Raw genomic sequence first — 21,435 nt, forward strand, 5'->3', positions numbered from 1 at the left:
GATAATGGCTCATTGGACCCATCCTACGTCATTTGCATACAGCTTTAGGACCTGACAGTTTTGATGTTTAGTTTTGGGTGGTTAATTTGCCTGACAGGTTCTCTTTAAATTTGTTTTAGAATGACCACATTTAGTAGAAAAAAAAGCTTTTTAAAATGTGCAAATGAGTCTGAGGTGCTCTGCAGAGTACATCTTGGCTCCTACCCTAAGTAATTTATTCAGGCTCCCAGCACTATTCCCTCTCTGCCGGGCAGCACAGGAAATGTTTAATTATGCATAGCGCTAGAATTGCAAAAAGAAAGTCGTGACATCACCAGCTCTGTGGACACTGTGTAGGTGTTCCAGTTGGGCCTGGGAGGATAAATAAGTTACTTAGTGGATGAGCCAAGAAGTGCTCTGCAGACAAAGAGGGACAAAGTCAGACTTATGATACATGTGCCCCTAAGACTAAGATGCTGTAAATATTTATGTTCATGGGAAATTCCAGCTGTTTAAAACATTTATGTAAATTTTAATGTCAGATGTCCGTTGCAAGGTTCACACATAATTTTGTCATGACAACTGGTTTTGTATTATTTATTTTTTTTAAATCCTCAAAGTACTTATGTGATGCCTTTTTTTTTTTACTGTATATACTCGAGTATAAGCAGAGACCCCTAATTTTACCACTAAAAACTCTGAAAACCTATTGACTCGAGTACAAGCCGAGGGTGGGAAATGCATTGATCACAGACCCCAGTAGTATACAGCCAGCCCAGCCTGCCCCCAGTAGTTTACCGCCAGCCCAGCCTGCCCCTGGTAGTATACAGCCAGCCTGCCCCCGGTAGTATACAGCCAGCCTGCCCCCGGTAGTATACCGCCAGCCCAGCCTGCCCCCGGTAGTATACCGCCAGCCCAGCCTACCCCCGGTAGTATACAGCCAAGCCAGCCTGCCCCCGGTAGTATACAGCCAAGCCAGCCTGCCCCCGGTAGTATACAGCCAAGCCAGCCTGCCCCCGGTAGTATACAGCCAAGCCAGCCTGCCCCCGGTAGTATACCGCCAGGCAAGCCTGCCCCCGGCAGTATACCGCCAGGCCAGCCTGCCCCCGGCAGTATACCGCCAGGCCAGCCTGCCTCCGGTAGTATACCGCCAGGCCAGCCTGCCCCCGGTAGTATACCGCCAGGCCAGCCTGCCCCCGGTAGTATACCGCCAGGTCAGCCTGCCCCCGGTAGTATACCGCCAGGCCAGCCTGCCCCGGTAGTATACCGCCAGGCCAGCCTGCCCCCGGTAGTATACCGCCAGGCCAGCCTGCCCCCGGTAGTATACCGCCAGGCCAGCCTGCCCCCGGTAGTATACCGCCAGGCCAGCCTGCCCCCGGTAGTATACCGCCAGGCCAGCCTGCCCCCGGTAGTATACCGCCAGGCCAGCCTGCCCCTGGTAGTATACCGCCAGGCCAGCCTGCCCCCGGTAGTATACCGCCAGGCCAGCCTGCCCCCGGTAGTATACCGCCAGGCCAGCCTGCCCCCGGTAGTATACCGCCAGGCCAGCCTGCCCCCGGTAGTATACCGCCAGGCCAGCCTGCCCCCGGTAGTATACCGCCAGGCCAGCCTGCCCCGGTAGTATACCGCCAGGCCAGCCTGCCCCCGGTAGTATACCGCCAGGCCAGCCTGCCCCCGGTAGTATACCGCCAGGCCAGCCTGCCCCCGGTAGTATACCGCCAGGCCAGCCTGCCCCCGGTAGTATACCGCCAGGCCAGCCTGCCCCCGGTAGTATACCGCCAGGCCAGCCTGCCCCGGTAGTATGCCGCCAGGCCAGCCTGCCCCTGGTAGTATGCCGCCAGGCCAGCCTGCCCCTGGTAGTATGCCGCCAGGCCAGCCTGCCCCTGGTAGTATGCCGCCAGGCCAGCCTGCCCCTGGTAGTATGCCGCCAGGCCAGCCTGCCCCTGGTAGTATGCCGCCAGGCCAGCCTGCCCCTGGTAGTATGCCGCCAGGCCAGCCTGCCCCTGGTAGTATACCGCCAGACCAGCCTGCCCCTGGTAGTATACCGCCAGGCCAGCCTGCCCCTGGTAGTATACCGCCAGGCCAGCCTGCCCCTGGTAGTATACAGCCAGCATAAAATATATAAACTTATATACTCCCCTTCTGGCTTCCGTGCCCGTCTTCTGTCTTCGTTAACATCCTGCTGGGCGCCACCATGCTCTTCCCGGCCGCAGGCGCATAGTATGATGCGCCCGCCGGCGAAAAGCTTGGTGGCACCCAGCAGGATGTTAACGATGAAAGAAGACGACCCGCGCTGAAATTGTGGGAGCAGCGCTCTGCATCTGGGCCGCCGGAGGGTGAGTATATAACTTCTTTTTTTTTTTAAATTATTGACTCGTGTATATTGACTCGTGTATAAGCCGAGTTGAGGATTTTCAGCACATTTTTTGTGCTGAAAAACCCTGCTTATACACAAGTATAAAGTAATTAATTTTAAAGGGTTTTTAATTAATTTTTAAAGTTTTCCTAATCATCAAAAATGGATATATTTCACTGGATCTCATAGGCCAACCTAAACGGCAGACACAGAGGTCTATGTCAGACCTCCGGCTGCTGTGGCAACCCCTTGGAACACCGCAGTTGCTCTGCGGGGGGCTGAGGGGGTGACGGAGGAAACCCTGCTCCCTCTGTCTTTCTCCTTAGCTGCCAATAACCAACTCGAGCGATCTTCATGTCGGGCAGACGGCTGTATTAACAGCAGGTCTGGCGTTTTTCCTCAAATTCTTATGAAACTTGGTTGTTGTGCTTCTTATACTGCGTGAAGCTCAGTGGAATTTTTTGCAAAAATTGTTTGACACACCCCATAGATTTAACATTCTTTTTGCTGCATATTTTGGTGAATATACACATGTGGGGTATGTAAGAACTTCTCACGTCTTACGATTTTTAGGAATATACATTTACTTTATATACCGTATTTTCCAGGCCATTAGGTGCACCAGAATATAAGGCGCATCAGTCCGATGCGCCTTATATATGGAATAATTCCATATATAAGGCACATCGGACTATAAGGCGCAGGGTCCGGGGGCGTGGCGGAGGTTCGGGGGCGGAGCGGAGACCCGACGAGAGGAGACGCGACGCGACCCGAAGACGAGACGCGGCGACGCGGGGAAGGTGGAGGAGGGCAGCGGACCATACTTACAAAGGTCCCCGCTACCGGAGATAGCAGATCTCCAGCGGGAACTGCAGACCGACGCAACAGAAGTTGTTTGTGCCACGTGGTCTGCAGTTTCCGCTGGAGATCTGCTGTAAGTATGGTCCGCTGCCCTCATATAGGGCGCACCGGACTATAAGGCGCACTTTGGATTTCCAAGGAAATCCAAGGCTTTTATGTGCGCCTTATAGTCTGGAAAATACGGTAAGTAGTATGAATCTACACATATTTTAGTGGAAATTTTTGATTTTTCCTGTAATTCCTGCTTTTCATCACTGTTTGCTGCAAAGTTGCATTAAGGTAACATTAAAAAGTTTTTTTGTATACCTTGTAGGCTGTGATTTCTGGAAAAAAATATGATTTTGACAGCATAGGAGGTTTTCACTTTGTGTGATCTATATTTAAACAAGTTTGTGAATTGCAACTAAATATTGCATGTTTTTTTTGTTTTCGGCATTCTTGGTAGTGTAAGTTCTTTTTGATGTCGGGTATTGTGGTATATATAATTCTGATCACCGTTTGTTATTATTTCTATATACCTATTTGTGCATTAAAGTCCACTTTATGGATGTGAGCTTCATGGATGTTTTCATTCAATTTTCAGTGCATTTTTTAAACTAATTAGTGCTTGTCACAAAGTTGCATGATGATGGTACAGGCTGTCAATCAAGACAAATGCAATCGCCTGGTTGTTTGCATTGAAAAATATATAGGTTTTAGGGGTGCCTTTATATTTTAATCTGTTTTATTGCTATCATTTACAGGTTGTGACTGTCTTAAAATTTGTAGCCGAGAAGCAGAGTTTTGGTTATTTTACTTTTAATAATATTATAATTTATTCATGTGAACATATGACTGAGGTATCTGTAAACTCTACACATGTTTATCTATTACATTTAGGAGGTGTGAAGCTAATTATTTTCTTTTTGGGGCAAATTTTTGTCATCAAAGCCAAATTTTTTTTGCATTTTTTTTTTAATAAAATGTTACACATTGAATCAAAATTGAATGAAGGTAAATGTCTCCTTTCAGAAAATATATGGTTTGTTGGGGTTTAGTATAATTCTTTTTGCTGTAATTTTTGGTTTTAATTGTATACATAAAAATTGTAAGAATTGCTCTGGCTAATAACGCACAAAATTTCCAGAAATGTCTTTGAGTAAAATGGTTAAACATGGTTAGCATAGCAGGATCTACATGTCACTCCACTTCTTCTATAAACAAAGGTGACTAGACTGCTGATGTCATAGCCTGGTCATGAGTCCCACAGCTCCACCTGATACCTGTGGTTTGGCATATGATTTTTTCAATAGCAAAGCCAGCTGTCTACTCTGCCCTGACGTAAACATAGAGAGGCTGGGTTTCTGTCACAAAGAGCCACCGATGGTGTTCACACATTACATGCTCTCTTTTATTGAAAATCGGCTGGAGGTGAAGCTTCAAGACCAAGGACCAATGTTGATAACAGAACACCTTTCACTAATGCTTAAACTTTTTTTCTTTAACCCCTCAACAACTTATGACAAATTACTATGTCACACATGGGCTGCGGGTGTTTAGAAAGGGCTTACTGCAATTTCACTGCATTTGGAATTTTTTTCCCACTTCCCAGTACATGGCACAGAATATTAAATATAATCATTATGAATTGCGATTTGTTACGCAGAAAGTGGTGGGAAGTGAAAAATGAAAACGCAATATCCCTTCTTTTCACATCCTAGTGGTGGCTTTTTGTAGTTTAACCATTACCATGTGAAAGGTAAGAGTGGACATTTCTTTTCCTAAGTAAAAGACCTATTCCTACACAAATATTGGTTTGTTTCTTCAGTTATTTGAAAATCAAAACCAGGACTGGTGAAACAGAACAGTTTCTAGTTTTTCAGTGACTCAACATAGCGTAAGGTAGAATGGAAGGACTTGCACCTGCTCTGTGTATTTGGCCCCTCCTGGTTTTGTCTCACAATAACTAAAGAAAATAACTGAACATTCAACATATGTCAACTGCCCGACACCCAGCGCAGTCACAGTTGGATTTATCCTAGTATTGTGGCAGTTCTTTGGGGACTTGGCCCGTTCTGCTGTTTCTGTTGGTCTTATATAGTTTAGATGCGAAATCAAAAGCGGAATCATGCTTTACATTTTTTATCTGCCTGCTGCAATAATATACAGCTTCTCTATTTCATTTTTTTATGTCTTTCCATTGGTGATTACCCGGGAATTAATTGTATTTCTCCCGGTCCATGGTTTAATTGAATCAGAGCATGTGAGTGCAGAGATGGTTGAGTCTAGAAGTGTGCACAGCTAGAAAAGTGAAAGATTCAATGTCTTCACAACACAAGTGAGATAATATATCATTATTTTGCTTCCCAGCACCCTGGCAGATGATTGAAAAGCACTAGAATGAATTCGGCACTCATTGTAAGCAAATAAACACTGCCCTTCAATTAAAGCATTTGTCATGGCCAGATGAATTATTGTGCTTCTGCATCACTCCATAGTGACCAATTCTTCTTCATAAAAAACAGTTTGGTTTGTAATTGAGTTTACAATTAATCAGAATCGCTTCCTACTTAGTGCATGCTGACTGCAATATACTCCCTTCAAACCGCTTCCAGCAACGCTTCCTGCCTCCATATGTTTACCATATGCTAAGTGAAACCCTACCAATGAGATAATTGATGTGTCATAGGCAAAAGAGAGAGCTCTGTGTGTTTACTAGAAAGTATATTTCTAGACTGCCAACTTTGGAAACCAGCCAGTATTATGTATGGATGCTTGGATGCTTTGCAAGCATGTCTGGCTTATTCTTGAAAATATACTGTACTATAATGTACTTGCCTTTTATATAAAAATGTTTTTCTGTAAAAAAAAAAAAAAAAGGGACATTTCCATAGTCTTTTATTATGTTTTATTTTTCAATTACCGTTACTAGTTTTCATGTGTAACTGGGGCTAATATAAGTGCTCCTGTTACAGGGGGAGATTACCCCCTGAGGTGGTTGATATTTGATTAGAGCTGCACTGGACCTGTTAAGACCCAGTAGCCCTGATTAACCCCTGAAAACCTGGCTATCACATGACCACTGTGTATTTAGAGCCAATGACAGCACTATTCAGTGAAGAAAGGAGAAGGCAGACATGGTACAAGAGCATGATCCCTTAGTAAATTGGAGAACAGTTGTCCAGTTCTTAATAATTGGAGTAAGCATGTGTCCTGTTGCCTCATTCAATAATAAGTGTTGAAAATTGCAGTATGTTTGAAATTGCTATCTCCAGCATTTCCATTTACTTTCTAAGTGAACAACATAGTTGTTTACTTTCATTTTAATTTTGCTATTGGGAGATGGTTGTGAACCAGAAAAGAGCTGCCAACAATGACTAAATTGTGTCACCCAAATATTAATACACTCAAAGGCATATTCTGTTGACAAACAATTTTAGGCTTGCAATTAAGGGGCAATAACCAATAAAATGCTTGCAGGTTTACTTTTATGATCAATCAGATATAACCATAATATATAAATGTTTAATATGGCTAGTGATCAAATGAGAAATATGCAATACAATCTGCATTTTTAATGCTAGTCTCTGCTAAATCTTACACACATTGTCAAGTGCATCCTACTCAACGTTATACAGCCAGCCTTGTGCGACTGTTTATAGTCAAATTACTAACTATTAGAGATAATCGGACCCAAAGGGTAGGTTCTGCGTTAAGGCGTGTTCCTCACAACCCAGACAACTTGCCAGATTAGGTTCCGAGCAGCCAATCCAGTAATTTAACGCCCTTAACAACTAGCCATGGCTATGATGGGCAAGGATGCCCCAACTTATGATAGCTAGTTATTAGTGGTGTTCGTTTGCCGGAATGATTTCTCAGCACCCGATCCAGCAATATGTTTGGGTTGGGAGGAACACTCCTGAATACCAAATCCGAACTTACACTTCGAGTTCACTCATCTCTACTAACAATCATTAGGACTACTAACCCCACAGAGAACAGGACCATGAATTACTGGTTTATTCATTGCTAAATAAATAAATGTGTTATTTAATAACTTCATCGGAAACTAGAGACCACAACTTTTCTGTGCTGTTGTGCAAAAGGAGATCTGTCCCCTTCGTAGTCGGTGCAGTTTGCTGATGGTCTTCAAAAAGATGAATATTTTTCTTTTCATAAATGTTTTTTTTTTTTTAACCTGAAGAGTAGGACTTTTGTTGCCCAATTCTTAGAACTATTAGTGAGAGCCTTTTATGCTTTCAGTGGCTAATCTATGCATTACTAATCGATTTTTTATTGTGATCATTAAAGGATCTGATCAAATGCAAATTCGGCCTTGCAGCATGAGAAGGATGGCTAGGAAGACAATACATCATCATAATTATCATGCTTATAAATAGTCATTTGAAATAAAGTCTGTTACAACTTGACATAAACCTTATGTACCTGCGTTAGAAAGGCTAAGAGAAGTGAATTTTGACCGGCAGCAAGAATATCAGGGGTTGTCCTAGAATCTTTAGTATTATACAGAAGATCTAGCTATCTACCCCACTGACTTTTTCAAGCACTTCCTGTCTGGCCCTGTAGAAAGGTTATTGTCAAAAGAAACAAACCAATCAAACCGTTTTTTCTTGTTTTGTTTTTTTTAGCTTAATTTAAAAAAAAAAAGAAAAGAAAAACATAAAATAATTATTTGCTGTCCAGAATATAGAAGGGATGTTAATTGTGTAATTTAATTAACTGTACACCTCCATTATCTCTTGATGTAAAATACAAGACTATACCTTCAAGCCCAGAAGTGATTCGGTGTACCCATATGACCCTCAAGTAGAACTTGATATTGTAGAAAACGCATGTTTCCACATTCAGACCTTTTAATAAACTACTTACAGATTTAGCATTTTTGAATGATATTGTTTTAAGTTGCCCCCTCCCCTCACTTAGCCCCTCACATCAATAAACTTTGATTTTCCCATAGGAGTTTTAATGTCTTCCATATGTGTTTGTTCTGCATTCACAGAAGCCTGGAAGTCTGCTGATTTTTGCTTTTAATTTAATAATTATAATAATAATTCTTTTATTTGTGTAGCATTATGCTGCACTACACAGAGCTTACCAAATCAGTCTATTTATTAATTTACTGTACATCCTAATGTTTAGGGCCTTTATAAATAATAAAACATAGTTTGGGCTCAATTTCTATGAATTGCTTTTCATCTTGGGACCAGTCCAGTTGCATTATTCTGAATACTGTTGTGCTGACAGTTTACATCCCATGTCATATTATCTTATGTGCTTTCATATATTAAAGCAATATAATTCTCTTCATTTAGTAGGCATTTGTGTATAAAGAGAGGTATTTATGAAAATTAATTTTCAAAAATAGTATGAGAGGTCTGTCTTACATTTTTAATATGTAGGCTGAAATTTAAGGTATTAAAGGTATTTAACATCTACTTATGAACTGATAAAGGAAGCTTAATTGTAGATCCTAATTTATGAGACTTAATCAGATAATAATAATCTTTATTATCAGCATCAAATTCCGTAGCACTTTACAAATCATAGGAGACATATACAAACAGTTACCGTATATACTCGTGTATAAGCCGAGTTTTTCAGCACAAAAAATGTGCTGAAAAACGTCCCCTCGGCTTATACACGAGTCTATAACAAAAAAATTACCCACTTAAAAAAAAAATAAACTTAAATACTCGCCCTCTGATGTCAGCGCGGCTCCCCGATGTCGGCGCAGCTTACCGATGTCCCCGATGTCATCGCGTCCTGTCTTCTTTCTTCTCCGCTGCTCCTCTTCTCTCTTCTATCTTCCGGCATGGAGGCGGCCATGGTTTCTTAGTGGCCGCGCATACTATGACGTCAGCAGCGGCCGCGTCATAGAATGCGCCTGCTAGAAGAAGAGATGGCCGCGTTTATGCCGGAAGAATGAAGAGGAGCCGCGGAGAGAAAGAAGACGGGACGCGCTGACATCGGGGACATCGGTAAGTCGCGCCGACATCGGGGAGCCGTGCTGACATCGGAGGGTGAGTATATAAGTTTATGTTTTTAAGGGCCGTGGGGCAGGCTGGCTGTAAACTACTAGGGGCTTGCTGTATACTACTAGGGGGTTGCTGTATACTACTAGGGCTCTGCTGTATACTACTAGGGCTCTGCTGTATACTACTAGGGCTCTGCTGTATACTACTAGGGGGCTGCTGTATACTACTAGGGGGCTGCTGTATACTACTAGGGGGCTGCTGTATACTACTAGGGGGCTGCTGTATACTACTAGGGGGCTGCTGTATACTACTAGGGGGCTGCTGTATACTACTAGGGGGCTGCTGTATACTACTAGGGGGCTGCTGTATACTACTAGGGGCTTGCTGTAGTATACTACTAGGGGCTTGCTGTAGTATACTACTAGGGGCTTGCTGTAGTATACTACTAGGGGCTTGCTGTAGTATACTACTAGGGGCTTGCTGTAGTATACTACTAGGGGCTTGCTGTAGTATACTACTAGGGGCTTGCTGTAGTATACTACTAGGGGGCTGCTGTATACTACTAGGGGGCTGCTGTATACTAATAGGGGTTTGCTGTATACTACTAGGGGTTTGCTGTATACTACTAGGGGGCTGCTGTATACTACTAGGGGGCTGCTGTATACTACTGGGGGCTGGCAGGCTGTATACTACTGGGGGGGGTTTGACCAATGCATTTCCCACCCTCGGCTTATACTTGAGTCAGTAGTTTTTCCCAGTTTTTGGTGGTAAAATTAGGGGTCTCGGCTTATACTCGGGTCGGCTTATACTCGAGTATATACGGTATATGGAACAATAGGAGTAAGGGCCCTGCTCGCAAGAGCTTGCATTCAGAAGTAAAGGAGATTGTATAATGATCCAGCCATTCTTTATAAGGGAACAACATAAAATAATTTAATAAATAAAAATGATGGTGCTTGAACCAGCCACTTTATTAGGTACACCATGCTAGTAACGGGTTGGACCCCCTTTTGCCTTCAGAACTGCCTCAATTCTTCGTGGCATAGATTCAACAAGGTGCTGGAAGCATTCCTCAGAGATTTTGGTCCATATTGACATGATGGCATCACACAGTTGCCGCAGATTTGTCGGCTGCACATCCATGATGCGAATCTCCCGTTCCACCACATCCCAAAGATGCTCTATTGGATTGAGATCTGGTGACTGTGGAGGCCATTTGAGTACAGTGAACTCATTGTCATGTTCAAGAAACCAGTCTGAGATGATTCCAGCTTTATGACATGGCGCATTATCCTGCTGAAAGTAGCCATCAGATGTTGGGTACATTGTGGTCATAAAGGGATGGACATGGTCAGCAACAATACTCAGGTAGGCTGTGGCATTGCAACGATGCTCAATTGGTACCAAGGGGCCCAAAGAGTGCCAAGAAAATATTCCCCACACCATGACACCACCACCACCAGCCTGAACCGTTGATACAAGGCAGGATAGATCCATGCTTTCATGTTGTTGACGCCAAATTCTGACCCTACCATCTGAATGTCGCAGCGAGACTCATCAGACCAGGCAACATTTTTCCAATCTTCTACTGTCCAATTTCGATGAGCTTGTGCAAATTGTAGCCTCAGTTTCCTGTTCTTAGCTGAAAGGAGTGGCACCCGGTGTGGTCTTCTGCTGCTGTAGCCCATCTGCCTCAAAGTTCGACGTACTGTGCGTTCAGAGATGCTCTTCTGCCTACCTTGGTTGTAACGGGTGGCGATTGGAGTCACTGTTGCCTTTCTATCAGCTCGAACTAGCCGGCCCTTCTCCTCTGACCTCTGGCATCAACAAGGCATTTCCGCCCACAGAACTGCCGCTCACTGGATGTTTTTTCTTTTTCAGACCATTCTCTGTAAACCCTAGAGATGGTTGTGCATGAAAATCCCAGTAGATCAACAGTTTCTGAAATACTCAGACCAGCCCTTCTGGCACCAACAACCATGCCACGTTCAAAGGCACTCAAATCACCTTTCTTCCCCATACTGATGCTCGGTTTGAACTGCAGGAGATTGTCTTGACCATGTCTACATGCTTAAATGCACTGAGTTGCCGCCATGTGATTGGCTGATTGGAAATTAAGTGTTAACGAGCAGTTGGACAGGTGTACCTAATAAAGTGGCCGGTGAGTGTATATGCATACATTAATATTTTAATAAAACTGTATTTTATTGAAAAACATATTCTGTGTATTTTATTTGCAACTATAATTGGTTGTACCTTAAACTGGTGCTCTGGACACTTTGTAACTTGTTTTTGTTTGTTGCTGATACAATTATCCGTGAGCACATGTTTTTTGAACCCTATTGGATGGAATGATATCCGTTGAGAAGCCCCAATCCTTTACCTACTTTTGATAACTGCCCCATTGTGTTTGGTTGTGTACATATTGCTTTTCATAGATACATTAGCTTTAAACTATTACTCCACAGTTTAGTTCAAAATATATTAAATTGTATTAAAAGGGTTGACCAATAACTATTACTGCACTTCCAGTGCATCTGTTGTGGAGCTGCTTGTCGACAGCCATCATTAGAACACCGGCCTAAGTGATGACCCTTAGGGTTTTGGTTGCACAGCAGTAATAATGCCCCCACTACATTTCAACCACCTCATCCTACCCTTTCACTCCTGGGTCCAGGGAGATCTGGAGTTGGAGCCCTGTGGAGCTGCTAACATGTCCTCAAAGCATTTAAAGGAACCTGTTGGCATACAGGTAAAGACAGGTTCCCATAGAGCCCTAGTAACTAACATCGTTATTTTAGCTAAAAATTGTTCCACTGAGATTCACGTATATTCTACTTTATAGTTTTATCTGGTATCTAAGCACGGCTAAAGCGAGTAGAGGTGGGCGTAGCCTCCTCGGGCTGAATCGAGCAGCTCCTATCCATCCTATCACTGTATTCAGGTGTAAAGTCATGTGACCAGGGTGATATCATCGAAGGTCCTTTAGCAGTAGAAAACTGTACACCATGCATATATCTCATGAAATCACAGCAGCCTGCATGGAGAGGAGTAGAAGTCCATGCAGGCTGCTGTGATTGTTTTATGTGGTCAGATACGTACATGGGGTACAGTTTGCTAATGTTAAGTATCTTAAGGAACTGTGTTGTCATCCTGGTCACGTGACGTTAGGCCACGCTCCTCAACTCGCTGCAGAGATGCGTAGATACCAGGCAAGATTATAACTCTGTTTTTATGGGGATCTGAGGGAAACTGTTTTTAGCTAAAATAAGGGTCTCAGATAGTTACTAGGGCTCTATAGGAACATGCCACTACCTGTATTTTTTAAAACCTTGGTGACAGGTCCCCTTTAAGCTTAGTCTGCATATTTATCAAGTGAAGTTTTTGCATGGAAGGAGCAGCTTGTAAATAAAAAAGGTATGGGTGGCATGTGTGGGCATACAACTTGCAAAACATAACAGGTGGTGTAGGTAAATACTGGTACCTGAAAATTGTTGTATCAATAATCCTTCTGCAAACAAAAGTTGTCCTCCATTAAATGCCATTGGAAAGTACAAGGTTTTTTTGTTGTTATTTAACCAGTGAATTTTATTTTATTTGCTCTAGGCTATCCTCTGAAAACTTTCCGTGCTCGTAGCATAAATCTTAACATTTGATCGTTTGCTTTAATGTATAAGACTAACAACATATACAAGATTGTAGTCTAGACCGCTAGCGCTCAGTGGATTGTTTAGAGTTGATAAAACAATATATCGGCTTCTTGTCAGTAGCACTGCACAGCCTCTGGAAGTGAATGATTAGAGATTTCATTTATCGATGACAAACTACGTTTTTTAAATGTTTAAAAAAACTTAATTCAAAGTTTATTAGAAAACCGCCGTGACCTCCATTACACTAACTCCTACTGAACTTACTGAACCCGTTTGACTTATGGACACACATAGATTGGTCTTCTCTTCCTGGCTACAGTGATTTTTCACTGATACCTGACTGAACCATTATTTTCAATAGGTTTTTTCATGCTTCAGTTTTTATCCTGACACATTTATTGCAAACGGAAAACAAAATAATCTGAAATAATCCTTAGACCGTTGCAGTACTTAACTACAGTGGTTGTAGCAGGTTGCTCTGACGACATTCTTGTACTTGAAGAAGTTGAATCACTGTGTGTTTCCTTTAAGTGATGTAATCTCTAGCTGTTCATTTGTATGACCTAGCAAGTGCAAAGGTGAAAAGTGAGACCACTAGCACCTATTACATCAAAAGGTAACATAAGATGATTCAATTAGATGTAATGATGGCTTCTATTATCTAGGGAAAATTATGTGAAAAAATCCCTTTGATCATTTCTTCAAGCCCAAAGTTAAAATTCTCATTTATTTTTCATTTTCAAGCTTAAGACATCATTCTGGAAACATTGGGATGTGTATGTTGTATGTGGATTATTCAATAATTCCGCAACATCCATAGTAGCAGCAAAGTGATTATCTCCAGAATATCTTCATATAGAATATGTAGGCAAATTCTTTTTTTGTGAATAAATCTGCAGTATGTTAATTTATGTGGTTGTGTTTTTCCTTTGTTTACATTGATTGGTTGCCATGAGCAACACTTTTTTGCTCTCAGACACTTCTGATAAACCTACCCTTTCATCTCTATAGCCCTGGTTTACACAACCCTGCAATCTTTTCAATTGTTATTATATATTTTTGGACAATAAGCGCACATGTTAAAGATTCTCATGTTTCAATGGTATACAGCAGTGATAGGCATAATAAAACTATTATATTTCATGTTAACTTTAAAATGTTTATAACTTTAGAAAGTTTAGAATGTGTACATTGAAGGTGAAATTGAAGAGCCCAAAAATAGAAAAAGAGAACTACAGTATCTTGCAAAAGTATTTGCCTCGAACTTTTCTACCTTTTGCCATATTTCAGGTTTTAAACAAGATATAAAATTTGTAATTTTTCGGTGAAGAATCAGAATTACATGTGGGAAAAAATTGTGAAGTGGAACAAAATTTATTGGATATTTTTAAACTTTTGTAAAAGTGGGGCGTGCAATATTATATTATCAGTTTTGCACATGAAGAGAAATTCTTGCCCATTCTTCCTTAGAAAACAGCTCGAGTTTAGTGAGGTTGGATGGAGAGAATTTGTGAACAGCAGTTTTCGGCTCTTTCCACAATTGTTTCAGTTCTGGACTTTTTGTTTGGGATCGTTGGCTTGTTGGAAGATTCTCAGGTTTTTTTGCAGGCTCCAACAAGTTTTCTCCCTGAGATGAAAGTTTAGGGGGACGGCCGGATCTTGGTAGATTTGCAGTGGTCTGATATGCCTTCCATTTCAATATGATCGCTTGCACAGTGTTCCTTGTTTAAAGTTTTCAGAATCTTTTTGTATCCAAATTCCGCTTTAAAGAGGACCTGTCACTCTGAAAAATGGCACTAGGAGCTGCATACTAAAGTAAGCAGCTCCAAGTGCTAAAACAAACGCGGCAGTGTTACAATGTTAGCGTTATTGGAAACCTCAGATAGCGCTAACAAACACCGCTGCACTGTACAGTAGAAACGCCACACCGCTCTCAAAGTGGTCCGGCGTATTCATGAGGGGGCATAATTAGGGGCGGTGACTGCCGCATGAGGTTTCCGATAACGCTAACATTGTAACACTGCTGCGTTTGTTTTGGCACAAGGAGCTGCTGGGTATTTCTGGGTGACAGGACCTCTTTAAACTTCAGAGACCTGCCTAATGTGTTCCTTGGTCTTCATGATGCAGAACACTGAGACTATCACAGAGCAGGTGGATTTATACAGAGACTTGATTACACACAGATGGATTATAGTTGTCATCAGTCATTTAGGACCATATTGGATCATTCAGAGATCTCCACTGAACTTCTGGAGTCAGTTTGCTGCACTGAAAGTAGAGGGGCCGAAGAATATTGAACGTCCCACTTTTTAGTTTATTATTTTTACAAAGGTCTAAGCTATACAATAAATTGGGTCCCACTTGTTAATTCTTCACCAAAAAATTACAATTTGAAGCCTTAAATGTAGCAAATGGTAGAACAGTTCAAGGGGGCTCAATACTTTCGCAAGGCACTGTAATGAAAAATAAGTTGGAATAGCATCATCTATTTCTTTATCCACAATTGGTTAATTTTCATTTCAGTAGTTTGAGTTTGCAGGGTTTTATGAAAAGGGGATTTCAAAATGGCAAAATAATGTCAGTAAGATACGCTTTCATTCATTCAAATATACTACTGACATTACAGGCATATAACCTTATATCTAAAATTAGATTCCCTTCTTAATTGGCTTCTACAGAGTGCGACTTTCCAAATTTTTACTTATTAAAGGAAATCAGTCATCAGTTTTGACTATGTAAAATGTCTACAGCTCTTACTCATAGGGAAGAGATCTCACACAGCAACTATCCAGATTTTTATGCACTTAAGGCAATAACACCTGGTATAGATCAGAAAAGGAGAGTAAGTACTACACCCCTCTCTCTCTTTCTATTCTATTTTTATCCACCCTAGGTTTTCTTGTCAAAAACTGCATCGAAATTAGTTTCTTTCTGTTTATAGTTTGATTGGGGTGGGCATACTTTGTATACAGACTTTTAGACCTCACACATTTGTCCTCTGATGCACTATGCAGGGAGCATAAAGTAATAACACTTGAAAGCGTTGAGGAGCTGCTTGTACTAATGGCTTGTGGTCTTCCTGATGATCTGATAAGGACTGCATGACTTTTCATTATGAATGTGTCTGAGCAGCCCCACTTCCAGACATGTTCACATAGCATGCCTCTTATCAGATAGTGGTAATCTTTCTAAAACCCATAAATACTATTGTATATAAACCAGGTCTTTCTGCTACATTTTGGGAAGCTTGCCAGCACCTCAGTCTCTGTTGAATAAAACAAAGGCTTAGTGTGATAAGACTCTGCTGTATAAAATACAGCCATGCTTTGTTCCAGGTAATATGACCCCTTCTTGTCAATGTGAAGCTATAAAGAGAGTTCACTTCATTTTAGAAGGGAAGTTGGCTTTCATTTTATTTTTTTCCTTGTATGTTTGGGTAACCATCTTTCTTTTTACAGAAACTCTATCACTTTTTTGAATATTTTAGTTTAAGCTAAACTTTGTCTTGTACCATGTGTGTTGGGCAAACACTTGAAACACTTGTTATTATCAAATAAATTTTACTGCTGCAGACCTTGTACCTGCTTCACACTGTGAACCTTAAGAATATGCTATAGAAAACCTAAGGTTTTCTTTGTTAAATAGCATATAATGTAACAAAACTGCAACTCAAACCAGATGGATAGGAATAAATGAGAGCTAGTATAAGTCAACCAGGTTTTTTTTTTTAAATAGTGAAAGTCTACCGTATATTCCGGCGTATAAGACTACTTTTGAAGACAGAAAAATCTTCTGTCTTTTCTGGGGTCGTCTTATACGCCGGTAATTCTGACCGCCCGCCGTGTATTCACTGCGGCGGTCGGGTCGCGCTGAGCCCTCTCCATAGTCGGTAAGTCTTTGCTGCATATTGCATATTGCTAGCACCGATCGCGGGTGTTTTCACAGCGATGGCTGCCGGCAAAGCTGCCGGCAGCCTCAAAAAGATAGCGGCGCATGGGCGCATACTCGCCCTCCGGTGGCCCCGATGTCTGCGCGGCTCGTCTTCAGTCTTCCGCGCCGTCTTCTTTCTTCTGCCGGGCGCCGCCATGTTTTTCCCCGGGGCGGCGCCTAGTATGACGTCAGCAGCGGCGCGTCATACTAGGCGCCTGCCGGGGAAGATCAATGGCGGCGCCCAGCAGAAGAAAGAAAACGGCGCGGAACACTGAGGACGAGCCGCACGGACATCGGGGGAGCAGCGCAGCAGAGCGGGGCCACCGGAGGGTGAGTATATAAGTTTATTTATTTTTTTTATATACTACTGGGGGCTGTGCTGTATACTACTGGGGGCTGTGCTGTATACTACTGGGTGCTGTGCTGTAATGGTGATGTTGTTGTTGTATGCCTTATGTTTAAGAGCGACAGTTTTCCTGCTATATACCTGCATGTCATAAGAATTTAAATTTAAAAAAGGACCATGTTAAATTCAAATCTGTTTTTTTTTAATTTTTACCGGTGTTTTGTATGCGTTGGAAAAGGGGTAGTCTTATACGGCGAATATATTTTAAACTCTATATTTTAAACAGGAAAGTAGGGGGGTCGTCTTATACACCAGGTCGTCTTATACTCCGGAATATACGGTACTTTCCTTTCCTTTCAGGTTTTGTTTCAAACTTAGAATATGGTTATTGGAATGGAAGTGAAGCGTTGGCCTCAACTCCATCCAGGTAGTCTGTATCTTGAGCAGTCTAATGGGCCTTAAAGTTGTTAACCAGTGCTATTTGGATAGGTCTTCAATATAAAGTTGCTGGCCATCGAACTTTCAGATCCCATCAGAATAAGCTGATTCCCAGCAACCTCTAGTGCCATACAGTTGGTTGAATGTCTTGTATCCTGGGTTTCAAATATGCTATTAATGATCTATCATATTAGTAGGTCATTAATATTCTGAACCAGGAAAATCCCTTTCATGAAAGCACATTCGGCTGTGTTAACTATTTTTAAAGGCTTTGTACAATAAAAATCAATAACCACATATGGTACTAACTTTAATGCACTTTAACAAATTATAATATCTATTTCACACATGCACAAGTCTACTCTGCTCTCCTCCCTTCTCCAATAACATTGTATAGCTGATAAAAATATATATACACATCTCCCCTTAATGAATTTATATAAAGCTCCGCCCAACTATACAGTGTCTCTCCCAATAATTTATATAGAGCACCCAACACTTCTCTGCAAGACTTCCCTCGTGAATTTGAGTACACCACCACCATTCTATGCAATATAGTGCACCTGTCAATTTGGCCATTAATAAAATGACCTGACACTGATTCCACACATTCCCTTCTGTCCCTGCTTATGTGGAAAGATTACAGCCCATTGCTGCCTGTATCAGATTTCTTTGCTGTGTCGCCTTTATAATCAATGATCTTGGAGACATATGTACCATTGATTATTTTCTTGACAGAACAGACCTGCCAAATGCTTTTGGCGGGCCTGTACTTTTTGGTGGGACATTGCCTATGGGGTCGCCATTGGTTCAAGGCAATTTGTTTGGGGTGTGAATTAAGATACAGTTGGATAATATGGAATATAACTCAGTCCCAGAGGCCAAATTTAAAAATGAATCTTGTTTTAATATGTTGTAATTGGTAGTATGATATTTCTCACAGTACAAAGACAAAGCATTAATACTTGGAAACTTGAATAAGCAGGGGTGACATTCTGATGTAGCATTTTGCGTGTTCAAGTCCAGCATTTCAAAATTTGCCATGAAGTTATTTTGTTACTAGTGCAATTTAAAGGGAATCTCTCACTGTGAACCAATGAAACAAGAGCTTAGATGACATCACATGGTCAAATGTCAGGTGACTTGCATATGAGTTTGGCAATTTTTTAAATCATAGTTTTTAGTGAAGCATTTATTTTGGATCGGTTAATTTAAATGTCAGGTTCTCTTTAAACAATTTTGTCCATCTTAATTGAGATTTTGTAAAATCATATTCACCAGGTTTGCATTGTACTCTGTTGAGTTGAACTGCTTTTTCGATTTCATAGTTGTCTTCCATTTATTGAAACATTTTTTTTGGAAAGTTTTATAAAGTATATTTCTTATGAATGGTACCGTATTTGTTCCTTGAGCCTTTCTCCTCATAGTAAACACACCTTACCATTACTAACATGAACACGTAGAACTCTTTAGAGTTCCCAACACACTAGTAAGTAACCTATAGGATAACCGATTTGATTAAGGTTAATAAATTTGTTCCAGAAGAATTTATTTGGTTTACAGTCACTTAAAGAAGTTTCATTTAAAGGGGTATTCCCATTTCAGCAAAGAAATGCTATTGTTTGTATAATAAAAAAAAAAATATTCAATTTTCCAATATACTTTTTGTATCTATTCATCACATATTTCTAGATCTCTGCTTGCTGTCCTCCTATGGAAAGCTTCTATGTTTACTTCCAGTGGTCAGAAATCTGACCATGTGTACACAGGTGCACGGCTCGTTATATAACACAGAGCTCTGATTACTGTTTGATACTAACGAGCCGTGCACCTATGTGACCATGGTCAGATTTCTGTCCGACGGAATTCAACATAGAAGCTTTCTATAGAATGACAGCAAGCAGAGATCTAGAACACCACGTGGAATTGATACTGAATTAATTGGAAAAATGTATAATTTTTCATCATGGAAACAATAACATTACTGAATTGAGAATACCCCTTTTAACGTTCCATACGGAATTAATTACAAAATAGGGATTGTAATCCATATGAAGTAAAGTGATATTTGGTACAATGTGACAGAAGGATCAGCTACATCTCACTTCCTCAGTCTTGCTAAAGTAACATCTACTGATCCTCATGATTGTTTGGACTTGCAGTAACAAAATAAAACTTTACATGTAGAAGGATACACAGTCACCACGTGGACTTCACTGAGTACCATTTAGTTATCCAATATCCACATGTGGCTTGAGAAATATTAACCGGAGAATACTGGTTTTTGACACTAAATCCAGAACTGCACAACCAGAATACTATATTATTTCTTATGTTTTTTTACTTTTGCGTTGCAGTGTGTAAAGATCCGCCATACAAAGTAGAAGAATCTGGTTATGCTGGTTTCATTTTGCCAATAGAAGTCTATTTTAAAAATAAGGTATGTTTTTCTCTCAAACTTTATTATTCATGACAAATATTTGCATTTTATTAATGTTTTGAATCGAATATTTGTAAGGTTAAAGGAAACCTTGGTCATATAGAAACTAAACATGAGTTGGGGGGGGGGGGGGGAATTATGAAATGCTGTCGCAACTTATGCAAGGGCTTAATGTTCCCCCATCCCTTTGCTCCACTGGATACATCAAGCAGCTCTGGTGGCTAGGATCTGATGGAATCACTTACTTTTGCATAGCCATCTTCTAAGTGTCGTAACATATTGATTTTCTTGTTAATTGAATTTTATTAGGGCTTTTTGCAGAATGAGTTGTACTTATTATTGGAATCATTGTGGTGTAAATATGACATTTCAATCCCTTTTTTTATTGCTTTTTTTTTTTTTTTTGGTAGGTTGGATGCGCAAAAATACAAGTTTTCGTTGTGTTTTTTATTTTATTTTTTTATTATGGGTTCACCGTACAGTAATAATTTTATTTTATTATATGGGTTGTTACTGATGCAGCGATGCCATACATGTGCAGATTGTGTGGCGATTTACGCTTTTTTAAAAATTTATTTTTATTATATGATCATTTGATCACCTTCGAAACCGGCGCAGGGTGTGACGATCATAGGAGGCGCACACAACAGTCCTATAGGTGCCACGATGTCAGCTTTTACCGCAGAGCCCAGCTGTCGCATACAGCCGGGCCCCTGCAGCTGTTGAGCAGTTTTTTTTATTCAATAATCTATGTAGTTTTTTATTTACCGTATACAATGTTAGTATTACTTTCTTAATTAACAACTTGGCAACATCGCCTTGAAAAAAGGCATCCACGTTCAAAATAGAGATCTTAAATTAGTCCACTTTAGTTGTCCTAATTGCTGGCAGAAAGTTTGGGGTCACGTGTCCAACACCATCTTTGATCATATTGGGATAGCCCATGAATATATTATACAGGACTGGTCAATTGTTCTGTAGTGAACTGAAATCTACCATTTTGAAAACCATTTAAAGGATGCATACTTTCTTGTTGCTATTTGCACTCTGATGCAGGATCTTTTCTTGATTAGCCATAAAACCTTGTCATTTCAGAAAAAAGGATTTTTAAATTGTGCTAATTAGGCATAGATGCTCCTGGCACATCATTCTCTCTGCTGCTAATAATGCATTCCTCCTGCTGTGTAATCCATTAATTCCCTCCCATTACGCAGTTTCGAGAGCTGGTGACGTCACCCGAATGCATGCACACTCGTCCTCCCTGTCGTGCAGCCAGCTGCTCCTCTGTGAACAGACAGTAAAGCAACTCCCAGGTTGTATCAACCAGTCTCACAGACAGTTGTTTTCCAAGTGGTAGTGGTAGATTTCCTTCAAATAAATAAGAAATAAAAACTACAGTGAAAGTAAATCCGCTGAACACAATGGAAAGTGAAAATGTTCCAAATTGAACTAAAGTGGGT

General features: G+C 41.0%; 1 protein-coding gene across 4 annotated transcripts in view; it reads left to right on the forward strand.

The window, feature by feature from the left end:
• The window catches only part of MLLT3 (MLLT3 super elongation complex subunit), a 183,043-nt gene that overhangs the window by 87,011 nt on the left and 74,597 nt on the right, over nt 1-21,435 (forward strand). For all 4 annotated transcript variants that reach the window (XM_072153852.1, XM_072153826.1, XM_072153843.1 and 1 more), the window contains one exon: nt 19,893-19,975. In XM_072153852.1, coding sequence (XP_072009953.1) covers nt 19,893-19,975 — 83 coding nt within the window. The remainder of the gene's footprint in view (nt 1-19,892; nt 19,976-21,435) is intronic.

The sequence above is a fragment of the Engystomops pustulosus genome, chromosome 1, assembly GCF_040894005.1.
Source record: "Engystomops pustulosus chromosome 1, aEngPut4.maternal, whole genome shotgun sequence".
NCBI classification, from domain to species: domain Eukaryota; kingdom Metazoa; phylum Chordata; class Amphibia; order Anura; family Leptodactylidae; genus Engystomops; species Engystomops pustulosus.